General features: G+C 35.3%; 1 protein-coding gene across 2 annotated transcripts; it reads right to left on the minus strand.

The window, feature by feature from the left end:
* Window positions 1–2,960: 2,960 nt before the first annotated feature.
* LOC108990817 (beta-galactosidase-like) lies at window positions 2,961–9,400 on the minus strand. 2 transcript variants are annotated; one of them, XM_018964913.2, is made up of 19 exons: window positions 9,114–9,400; window positions 8,843–8,938; window positions 8,621–8,733; window positions 8,438–8,504; window positions 8,235–8,327; window positions 7,773–7,916; window positions 6,930–7,018; window positions 6,701–6,806; window positions 6,509–6,596; window positions 6,216–6,334; window positions 5,968–6,132; window positions 5,579–5,754; window positions 5,341–5,450; window positions 5,164–5,273; window positions 4,966–5,076; window positions 4,491–4,601; window positions 4,142–4,347; window positions 3,739–4,066; window positions 2,961–3,477 (listed from the first exon to the last, which is right to left on the minus strand). In XM_018964913.2, the coding sequence occupies exons 1-19, from the start codon at window positions 9,267–9,269 to the stop codon at window positions 3,367–3,369; spliced, it is 2,499 nt and encodes an 832-aa protein (XP_018820458.1). In that variant the 5' UTR covers window positions 9,270–9,400; the 3' UTR covers window positions 2,961–3,366. The 2 variants fall into 2 exon arrangements, with proteins under 2 accessions (XP_018820458.1, XP_018820459.1); XM_018964914.2 differs by lacking the exons at window positions 2,961–3,477; window positions 3,739–4,066 and having other exon boundaries at window positions 4,233–4,336; window positions 9,114–9,344.
* Window positions 9,401–11,762: the final 2,362 nt, after the last annotated feature.

Consider the following 11,762-nt stretch of genomic DNA (forward strand, 5'->3'; position numbering starts at 1 on the left):
CTCCTTAGTAGGGATAGGGTCCATACGTGATGTAACAAACGAGACCAAAGCATCAAAATCGGGACCATGACCAATTAATAGGTATGGAATAAACTCTGCAGAAGGCAGAGGTCGCCCAACAATAGCCATGGTGTCGGCAAGAAGCTTGGCCCATTGATAATAAGTTTGGATAGAGTCAATGCCCTTTTTCAAAGAAGCGAGTTGGAGTTGGGTTGGGATTAGACGAGCTTGAGATGTCGAGGCATCGGTGGATTCAAGAGAGAGCCAGACCTCACGAGCAGAAGAGCATCCAACAACTTGAGCAATAATAGATTGAGAGAGAGAAGAAATGAGGGCAAACATGACCCATTGATCATGCTGAACCCAGGTTTCGTATTCAAGGTTGGGTGAGTCGTCTGGAAGTTTGGTGCACCGGGGTTGATACTGGTATAGGCGTTGCCCTCATAGATAAGGGACAACTTGAGCAACGGGAGCAAGTTTGATTGAAATAAGGTGGGAAATATTGGATAAGGGGAGGGTGGAGGAGGAAGAGGAAGAAGTTTGAGCAAACATGGTGGACAATGAGTCCTTGTTACTGGTCTGTTCAAATTATATTGTAGATTTCTTTCTCTCAGTATTTACATGAGGTCTTGCCTCTCTTTTATGCATGATTTGTGAATGAATATTTGTGAAGGAATATTCTGACAATAATAGAATTGTACAGCTATGATCATGCATGGTACTTGAGCTATAGTGGGTGATTTGTTGAGGCTGCTCTAGCAAGTGTAGTGTGGTACACTGTGACAGTGAGTGCTCATGCATAGTGAGACCATGTGAGGAATCTGCAAAAACTACATGTGTAGGTGAGTGCCCTACATCACTATGAGCTGCATGGTGAGGATTTGTTGCTTGAACAAAGAATGATTTGATATTATCCTAATTTGATTTTCATAATTATCAAATTGTTTTGATTTGATATTATCTTGATTTGATTTTCATAATATTTAATATATTTATCTTATCTTATCTCAATATAATTTTCTTGTAAATAGGGATGTATGTCTTTTATTCAGTAACAATTAAGAAAGCAAAGAAGTAGCTCTCAAAGTCTTTTTTCCTCTTTTTCCTCAAAGTCTCTTTTCTTCTTTTTTCCTTCTCTATCTTCTTTTATATTATATTTTATTTTCTATCAATTTGGTATGAGGTTTCACATGAGATCCAAGTTACACCCACACCATTTTGCTTAAAAATTAGGCTATATGTATTTAAAATATGCACCATTTTCTATATGAACCTTCCCACTGCAAGTAATGCATGAGCCTTTGAATAGTCTATATGGAGGGGGACAAGGAAAAATCTGAATTTTTTATTAGGAGGGAGCAAAGCATGATTGAAAATAATATAAATTAAGATTGAAGATCAAATTAATATATTGAAGCCAAACTTGTATCCATTTACTGCTTACCAAGTATGAATAAAAGGACAGACAAATGACATGATTTGGATAGCAAAATTTTGTCATCTCATCCAATCTCATCTCATCTAATTTCATCTCATTTTATCTCAATATCCAAATACTACAAACACAATTTTCAATTTCAAATATTCAACATTTTTATCTAATCATTACCTAATCATTATACATATCTTAAACTTCCAAACAAAATACAAAAAATAATTCAATTTTTTTGAATCTCAAATAAAAATTATATTTTAATAATATTTTAACTTTATAATATTTTTATTCAATTTTTTCTTTCCTTTTCTAAAACTCTATAAAATATCTCAATTCAAATAATATCACTATTATTTATAAATCATCTCATTTCATCTCATCTCATTATTATTCTTCATGTGTATCAATCTTTAACCATTCAAATTGAACTCATTGTAGTGCAACGGCTAGACTAGGCAAACGACTCGGGCCTGAATTCGGCCTCTCCAGAGGCCGAGGTGGTTGTTGTCTAAGGCCAACCTGTGTTGCCCTGATTTCTCTCTCTCTCTCTCTCTCTAATTTTAATGTTTTAGATATTATTATATCCTTTTTAATATCCTTTTAGATTTTCGTTTTTTCTAACATAAATTTTTAGTTTTATATGGGATTTTATAATTTTCTACTATTTTTAGTTCGTAATTTTAATTAGTCCGAGTTTTTTTTTTAAAATAGTCTATTAATTTTTATTTCAGTTTTTCAAGTTTTAATTCTCTAATTCTTTTAGCTTTTTTATATATAATTTTAATTTTAGTTTGCTTTGAGTCATTAAGTTTTATTTTATTTTTATATATTTTGCTAGCATGGCATGTTGATTGGGCATATTTTTATCCTTTTAAAAAGCTGATTGTTTATGTGTAGAAATACATATTTCTTTCTATAAAAGATCTAATAGAATGAGTGAGGTAACTCTTTATAAAGCCCATGATGAATTTGTTCTTAAGCCGTGTGGGACTTCTCAACACACTCCCTCATGTGTCGGCCAATATTTTCAATACCATCATCGTGGGTAGGTCGCAAGAGCTCATCATAAGTCATAGGTTAACCTGTTCTGATACTATGTAGAAATCATCACTTATCCCAAAAACTTAAACTAATAGAAAGAGGTAGATTTTATTATTTATTCCTGCTCTGATATCATGTGAAATCACCACTTATCTAAAAGTTTAAACTGATGAAAAGATGTAAATTTTATTATTTATTTTATATATTAACAATATGTAACACGTCCATCCGTAATTGGTCATAACATAGACAAATAAGTGTCACATCAATAATTTCCATGAATGAATTAATAGAATATGACGTTTCACAGTTAGATGAGATAAGATATTTTATTAAAAATTAAAAAAAATATTGTATAATTTTTTAAAATTATTTTTATTTTGAAATTAAAAAAAAAATTAAATTTTTTATTATATTGTGTTAAAATTTGAAAAAAATGTAATGATTATATGAAATAAAATGAGATGCAATAGTTTAATTTTCTGCAACCAAACCAGCCCTTGACTTTCAATTGATTTTTTCCGGGAGGCAACTGCTTTCACCCAGAATGTTACATCGCAATCAACAAGCAAGTGAAAATTTGCCTGTCTTTAGTGTTCAAAGGTGCTCAAGTTGCAGTAAAACCTCTGTATAATGCATAAAGCTCTTTGACAAATGACAGTTTGCCTATACATATAAAGCATATTTGATGCATGTTTACTGTTTAGAATGATAATCTTCATTCTCTACATTTGGCTTTAGCCAGTTGAAGTGTGGCATGGCTCCACACTGCTGCCCTTCTGCAAAGCCGAATTAATTGCCTTTGGTAATCCTGGATGTGTAGATGTTTATGTACTGCAGATATACTCCTTGCTCATCTTGTATTCCGTGTATTATGGAAGCTGCTATATTTAGCCACAGGTGGCCTCAACTGAAAGCTTCTTCATGTTACCTGGACATGGATCTCCTCCAAAAACTTCGGGAGCTACACTTAACGAACAAGATTGCTTTCCAATGCAATTCTGCAGGAGACAATCCACGTTGGTTGGAAAAGAAGTATAATGACAGATGTTTGCTAACAATACAGAATCTGTTTGGGGACATCAAGGATCTAGAATCGGGTAAGGGAACAATTTAACAAAGAACATGAGGCTGAACAATGACACAATGAGTGGCAATGTCCAAAAGGCTTGTCATAGACAGTTGATCAGGAAAAGTCATGGAAATCTCCATTTATATTGGAAAGGAAAAAGAAATAATAATAGTCAATATTGCTCAGATACCCTTTGAGGCACATCATAGGACTTGTCCGAGTGACAGCTTCCTTTCTTAAAGTTTCCGCATGTTCCTTGAGGTTGTCCATAGCTGGCAAACTTTATTTGAAAGATTTTCTGCCCAGGTGGGCACCATAAATGAGCTTTGGGTCTATTGAGTTCACCGGAGGTTAGCATGCCCCAGTTCTTCATTGTCGGCTGCCCTTCAGAGATATCAGCACATACACTTGCCATCGTTCGTTTTACTAAAGCAATCCCACTTGGCTCACCGCCCCATTCTTCAAACACAACCAGTAGATTCCTGCTTGGATTCAGCCATGAGCGTGGAACATGGTACCTGAAAATAGCAGCCTTGTCAAAAACTATTTAGTGTAAGAACATAACAAAACTAATTATGTATAACTTTTTTCACCATCTTTGAGAGGCCTCCCCGCAATTAGTCCGGCATTTCTTATCCTCATAAGTTCCAGCATAACTACAATCTGCACAATCACCTTGTGCTTTATATCCAGGCCAATGGCGTCCAATGCTCTGGCCATTTATCCATATTTGACCTTTTCCCATGCTATTCATATCCAAAGCTAATGGATCATTTCCTTCTGGTGTTCTGAAAGAAGTCTGGAGATATCACAACACTATCATTTTCAAATTTCATTAATGAATCCCCCAGGCGTAATTTAAAAAAAAAAAAAATAGCTAAGCGTAATGATCCTTAGCTTAATATCCTTCTGGTGTTAATTGAGTTCTGAAATTGTTCTCACCTTGTACCATGTCAAGGGTTGTTGCCTAGCCAGTAATGATCCTTCCACCCATTCAACGGAGGAACTCCCACTAACAGTGTGCAGGCTTAAGGCTTCACCCTTTAGACCAATCTGCTCAGGAACATGTAAAATAAGTCATTTAAAGTTTGGTGAATCGTATCATAATTGCAAAGTTCTCATCATAAAATAGAAAACCCACATAAAATCCTTTGTCTAGGACTAAAATGTCCTAGTTTTCTGTTTAAACTTGGGAGATCCTTAATGGATAAAGACAAGCTTAGTTTCCTCTATGAATCATGCTCTTTCAGCATGGTGTGCTGTATTATTTCTGAAAACTACCGAAGGTGCTTGTCAAGATTTAAGGCTCTTTAACTAAATTACTACTTAAATATTTGCTTGAAAGTAACCTACCAACACAGATTTTTCATTATGTTGGCAGGGAAAGAGAGGAACAGAAATCATATAGAGAATGAACCTTGTAAGACCAGTTCTGCTTCGACAAATCTCTTGTGCCCTCATTGAGACCCTTCAACATGACTGGGCCTAAAACCCCAGCATTCCATTTCTCAAAATGCAGGCCAACATTCTGATAAATACCAAAACAACAATGCAGAGATCATATGTACCATATCTTTCTGCAATTGATAGTATGAATCCACATGAGAAAACTTACCGGAAGCCCCACAGCAACACTTAGTAAAGAAATCTGGTTAATGCCAACCCTCAGCTTCACAGAGTCGCTAAAACTTAATTTAGGATTCTCCAGACCCCCATAAACATTTCCTGCATTGACAATAAGAAGCTGGTCAATTGATCAAATCAAAGTTAATCCAGCAAGAACCATAATTACCTGATAGTTGATCATTGATGAAAACATGCAAAGCATGGCCTGCTGAAAATATTGTGAGAATGGGAGATTGTCCATTCTTTAGAAATCCTTCATCTGAATCTATCTTGACACTGAGCAAGAAAATATGTAAATATATTTCGGGTAAGAATATAATGGTTCCAACAAGATTGCGAAGGTTTCTTTTGCTGCAACTTACATTCAAAGAGGACAAGAGAGTGATTGGTTATGAAGTACTTACTCTGTAATGTACCACAAATAATCTGTAGCATCTCTTGTGACATTTATTTGTTCCCAGAGTCCGCTCATTGCAGTTGAACCGTCATCATTAGCAGAGACAGTTTCTTCATTGTATGACTCCCATAAAAATGTGCTATTTACGGGCATCATCTTCATCTGAAAGCTTTGAGCACCAAGCTGCAAAGAAGTTTTAGTTCATACTCAGATAGGAAAAATTCATCCTTGTGAAATTTCAATTACAGCTTCTTTAGTAGAATGTAATTCCCAGAAGGTAAATGAGAACTTGATAATTTTGAGAAGAAAGTTACATGTCAAACCATTTAGATGTACAACACACTTTTACTGAGATGGAATTGAAATTTATTTACATAGCCAAGAGTGTTCTCATACCTTTGCAGTGTTGAAAACTACAGTTTTGCAGTCGGGAAGAATGCTAATGGACCAAGGTGGCAGGTCATATAGTCCACTTCCGAAGGACACCTTTGCAGAGGATTTTGTGTCATAATTGGCAAGAAATGCAGTACAGGCACCAGACTTTGACTTGAATACATGAGCCTAAATATAACACTGGAGTTGAGAAAATATTGAAAACAGCACAGTTAATACATGGTTTAATTGGACTAGCTGAAAAACCTTACCTCTTGATTACTTCCTAGTGCGGTCACGGTTGGATCTCCAGAAACTAAAGCAGATTCACATAACTTTATGGCTTTATGCAGATCTCTCAAATGTCCCCATTTTGGTTCCCTTGGAAGCCCTGCAATAAAATAACTTGGTGAGATAATCTGATATAACAAGTACCTAGGGGAAATACCAGACAATTTGCATTCGATAAGAGTCAAGACAGAAGATTTTGCCCTGAGAAAAATAAATGAGGCAGGCAAACAAATGTAGCACAACCAACTCAAATAAGCTAATCTAAATGCCTTACCAAATTCATCAATTGGAGCATCATAATCGTAGCTGGTTGCAATAAAGGGACCACCAGCTGTCCGGCCAAAGTTAGTTCCCCCATGGTACTTTGAAAAAGGTTAACAAGGAACAAAAAGAGGTACATTTAATTAAGGAGATCATGCACCAAGTAAATTAGATTAACATGAAAAACAAAATGAAGGTTAGGCACCATATAATAATTAACAAAAGAACCGCCGTTCTGAATGAACCTTGCTACTGAAAATGCCAAGTCTTCTGCTGGCCTATGGGGAACTGGACCACCGAACTCGGTGTACCTGCGACACAACAGACGTAAGAGGAAAATCGGTTTCCAGAAAAAAATCTAATATAATTGTAGTTTTTCGGATGTTTACAGAAGCTAGACACGAAAACAGTTTTTCCCTAAGTATGTTGCTTACCAACCAGTCCAGTTTTCTGTCCACATTTTGGGCTTATACTTCTTGTTTGGCTTGAAGTTTTCACAGTAGAAACCATTGCAGGTATCAATCTGTCCCGTGATAAAAACAGAGAAATTTGTTGAGAAAAAACCATATCTTAATTAGTTGATAATAGAAAGTCCAATTACTGAAAAAAAAAAACCCAAATACGTGGCTCCTCAGAAGAACAAATCTTTATAGCAGATTCTTCAGTGTAAAACATGAAGCAATTTTGATTAAGTCAAGAAAAAAATCCAAAACCCAAATCCTAAATAATGGAAAAAAAGACAAAAACACAAAGATGGATAGGACCCAAGGTATTATTATACAGGAAGTGGTCGGCACAGCCAAAAAGAATCTCAATTAAGACACTAAATAAAAGAGGATCAAATTTTTTTCAAATTCTTGTCCGAACTTGAAGGCCTCAAGTGAGATAGAAATAGATACATGAGCTAGGCCCTATAACAATTTTTTTATCTCAACAATAAGGGGAGGCAGGGCCACAAGCGTAGCAATCCTCTCTAGACGTGACCATAAGAGCTCCTCTCCAGTAGAATGTCTGATTTGAGTCATAACTACTCCCCCAAATACAAACCCGTGACCATAGGCCCTATAACATTTATTGAAACTTAATGATGCCCGAAAATCTACACAAGCGTAAATGTTATAAGACTGACGTTATGTTTTTATCCTCTCCCACTAAGATTTTAAAATCAGATAAAAATTTGAGAGGATTTTTTAAATAAGACACCTAGAATGCTGATAGCTAGAGGAAAAACATATAGCTGAAAAGAAAGCGTTCATAAAACAGGCAGAATAACTTACAACGGGGTCAGGGGCATCCTCTTGCTTGCACATAACCCACGGGACACCAGTGTTAAGACGTACTGCCATTTGTGCTGCCCAGTTGGTATAATCTTTACCAGGGGCACCGATTTCCCATTCTACTGGTCCAAATTCATTCTCAATCTGCCGAAATTCAATCAAATAAAAGTTAAAGACTACTTTTTATAAAATTTATCAAACCCACTTCTTAAAACATGACAAGGACTAAGGGCTGGTTTGAATTATCTACGAGATTGTTTTAGATAAAATATGAAAATTAAAAAAATATATATATATATATTGTTAAAATATTATTTTTTAATATTATTATTGTTTTAAAATTTAAAAAAGTTGAATTGATATTTAAAAAAATTAAATTATTTATTATATTTTATGTGAGAATTTAACAAAATTGTAATAAGAGATAAGATGTTTGATAAATGAGCTGGCTGATATTCTTACCTGAGACAGGATGATAGGACCACCCTGAGTTTCAAATAACTTCTCAGCCTTCATCATACTCACAATCTTTTCTGTAAATTGTTGCATTGCCGCCTTCATTGTGTTCAATTAGAAAACAATTAATAATTTTAAAACATGTATTACGAAACATAACAGAGAATAATTATATACTGTAAAAACCCAAGTGTCTAGACTCTAGACACCTTGAATGGCCCATTATCTGTTCTGAAAGCAATTCCCGGAACATATTTCAGCCAAACAGGAAATCCCCTAAATCAGAAGCAGAAAAAGACAGAGCATATCAATACAAGTTGTTAAAAGGGAACAAAAAAAATAAACTTTTTGGGTTTTTAGTAATTTTTGTTCATAATTATCAACATTAGTACCCAAAGTTCCATTCAGCACAAACATAAGGGCCAACCCGGAGATGAATATATAGGCCTGCTTGTTCTACCAGCTTGATGAACTTAACTAAGTCATACCTATCCTCAAAATAATACTGAAAAGTGATAGAAAAATAAAAAGCAATGAGCATATTCTCAATCAGGATAAAAAAACACAATATTTATATAAAAAGAATAGAATAAAATAAAATGCATTTCCATTACTTGTCCTGGAGAAGGCTCGTGTCCATTCCAAAACACATACGTCTGTATAACATCCAAATTGCCTTCTTTGGCCTTCTGTATAAGATCAGGCCACATCTGCAACAAGCAAAAACCCCCACACACAAAAAAAAAAAAAAAAAACAGATTGAAGATTTGAGCTCAGAATCGACAAAAACTTGTAAAGCAGACACCCATCAGTCAAAAACATGAAAAAGGCAGAAACAGATGACAAAAGAAACCCTTGAACCATATTGGTATTGTAAATTACTACCTCAGGAGTGCTTCTTGGATAGTGAATGGACCCAGATATCAGAATCCTTCTCTGCCCATTAATCATAATAGCTCTGTGATCATACGTCACAGAAGCTGCAGCAGAACAAAACAGAGAAAACAATATCAATAACTTGCAAATGTCAGGTCTCAACATGTTCCACTTGAAAACTCTTAAGTTCCTATCCCTCCCTCTCTGGTACTCAAAAGAATGGCCTTTTGTCTTTGTATCTCCTCGGTTTAATTCTTCATATCTGCGGAGAGGGAAAACAGATTTTGTTTCTGCCTTGGTAATGGGTACTCTTTCTTTTTTTATTCTTTTGAGACTGAGAAGTGGGAAAGCGAGCGGCAAGTGTGCATGGAACGATGGAAGTATGTGAATCGAAAGCTCGAAACTCCCCCAACTGCTTTATGGGGGTCACCCTTCGCTTTTTCTTTGCTAAATGTTGAAGTGGGCCACACTGCAATATTATTTTAGCACGTGCGGTTTGCTTACTGTACAGATTTTGTTTTTTGACAGGGAAGGTGAGGGTTTGGTTAACTTTTAATTCGTGTTTTTAATCACTAAATTTTGGATTTTGTTTTTTTTTTCTAATGAATTGCTCGAGGAGTAATGCTAAATATAATTATAAAGTGCGCAAAAGTCGCATAATCATTTTGAAAAATAATAGAATATATTATTAAAAAATTAAAAAATTTTCATGTAAGTTTCGTATTTACTCATTTTTTTAAAAATAATTATGCATCACTTGCACATTTTCACCTACAAATATCATTTCTCCTTCATTCATCAGAATAATCTTTAAGTTGTAGAGTGTTGCACGGGCACCCGAGCCACCTGGCCTCTACATCAAGAGGGTAGATGGACGGTTTTTTAAATAAAACACAGTATATGGCGGGTTTGGGTGTGTCAATGTAACACCCCGACCCCAAGGATCTGGAGAGTTAACTCATATAATCTGAATATCAACTCCAACAATACCAATATATTTCCAAAACCAAGAATATATCCTTCCAAATCTTCAAAACAACGTAAACACTTCAATTAATAAACCATACATACTCACATATCAAATCCTCAATATCACAACTCAAAAAAAATATCAATTTTTCTTCATGTCTCAAATAACAAACTAGAATAAAATAAAAAAATTGACATAAGTCCCATAAACTGTCTAAATCCATTGAAATCAACAATAAACAAATAATATCCAACAGATGTACTAATATTGCGAGATACCCAAACTATTCACAGCTAATCTTGCCCACAAACTCTAATACTGATCCCTAGCTGAACCATCAATGTCATCTGAAAATATTATGAAGAGTAAGGGGTGTGTTATCAACAACTCAGCAAGCAGAGAGTATATACTAGTAGTAAACATGATCATTTATGACGTTCAGTATGTGAATAAAAATATTTACCTCAAGAATGCGAAAATGACATATTTACTTTCGAAATGCATAAACAAACTTAATACAAAAACATTAGAGCGAAACTTCCAAAAAGACAAACTCATTTCCCAAAAAGAAAAATTCATTGGCATATCCAAACTGAAACATTATAATCATATCATCTCTTAGCATCACATTGAGACAAATACCATGTTTAACCCCGTGGTAGGGTTATAAACCACCATTATACCCATGGTTGGGTCGTATATCATGTTTCATCCCCGTGATAGGGTTATAAACCACCATTATACCCGTGGCTGGGCCTTAACAGAAAACAGAACAGACATCATCGGAATCAGATCACATTCATATATAGAATCAGAACTTCATGCCAAAATTTTCAGATGACACATCATATAAAAACAAAGCACTGAATAGCTTCAGATCATTTCACACGTTCAAACTAAACAGAATTAAAATATTTTCATTTATTCATAAAAAAAACTTTTAGATTTTTCATATTCGCTCTTTTGCTTAGTTCAGAAACAAAATGTACAAAATTGGCTCATGTCTACATCAGTCATGACAGAAAATACTCTCTCATTTGTAACCTCTCAATGAAAGACCCAAACCACATGACCTATATTCCAAAAGGACTAGTTAATAATACAATTGGAGCCCCATTGAAACCTTATAAAGAGCAAGAACTTCTCATTTCCAAGTAATGTGGGATCTCATACACCACCTACCCTTATCCATATCATATGGGGTATTAGAATCTACCCCCCTTAAATTTCCGACATCCTCGTCGGGCTTGTTCATTGTAGGTGGCATGGCTCAAGTCCCACATTTCTGATTGGGATAGGCTCTGATACCATTTGTCTAATAAATCTTGTAACTGTTCTTTGAGTTCGGCTAACTCTGATGGTGCCATTCGATAAAGGGCTTTGGAAAGAGGCGTCGTGCCTGGGGCTAACTTAATAGCAAACTCCACCTCTCGCTCGGGTGGTAATCTAGACAAATCTTCAGGAAAAACCTCTGGATACTCTCTCACAATGGGGATCTCTTCTAACTCCAATTCTTCATTTGGTTCATCCACCACGAAAGCCAAGTATTCCTGACACCCATCACGTAATAACTTGTCAACCTGAAAAGCAGAAATAACTGATTGAGGGGTACGCACTCTAGAACCCATAAACCGAAGTTCCTCTTCTTTCGAAAACTTGAACACCACTTCCCTTTTAAAACAATCAAT

This window comes from Juglans regia, chromosome 10 (genome assembly GCF_001411555.2).
Source record: "Juglans regia cultivar Chandler chromosome 10, Walnut 2.0, whole genome shotgun sequence".
NCBI classification, from domain to species: domain Eukaryota; kingdom Viridiplantae; phylum Streptophyta; class Magnoliopsida; order Fagales; family Juglandaceae; genus Juglans; species Juglans regia.

Excerpts from the sequence above, each read along its gene's own strand:
- LOC108990817 (XM_018964913.2), bottom strand. The coding sequence starts at position 9,269 with ATGTTGAGACCTGACATTTGCAAGTTATTGATATTGTTTTCTCTGTTT. Across the intron at positions 8,734-8,842 it reads ACGAGCCTTCTCCAGGACAA|TATTATTTTGAGGATAGGTA; the intron begins GTAATGGAAATG and ends ATCACTTTTCAG. Across the intron at positions 5,451-5,578 it reads TATTTGTGGTACATTACAGA|TGTCAAGATAGATTCAGATG; the intron begins GTAAGTACTTCA and ends TTTCTTGCTCAG.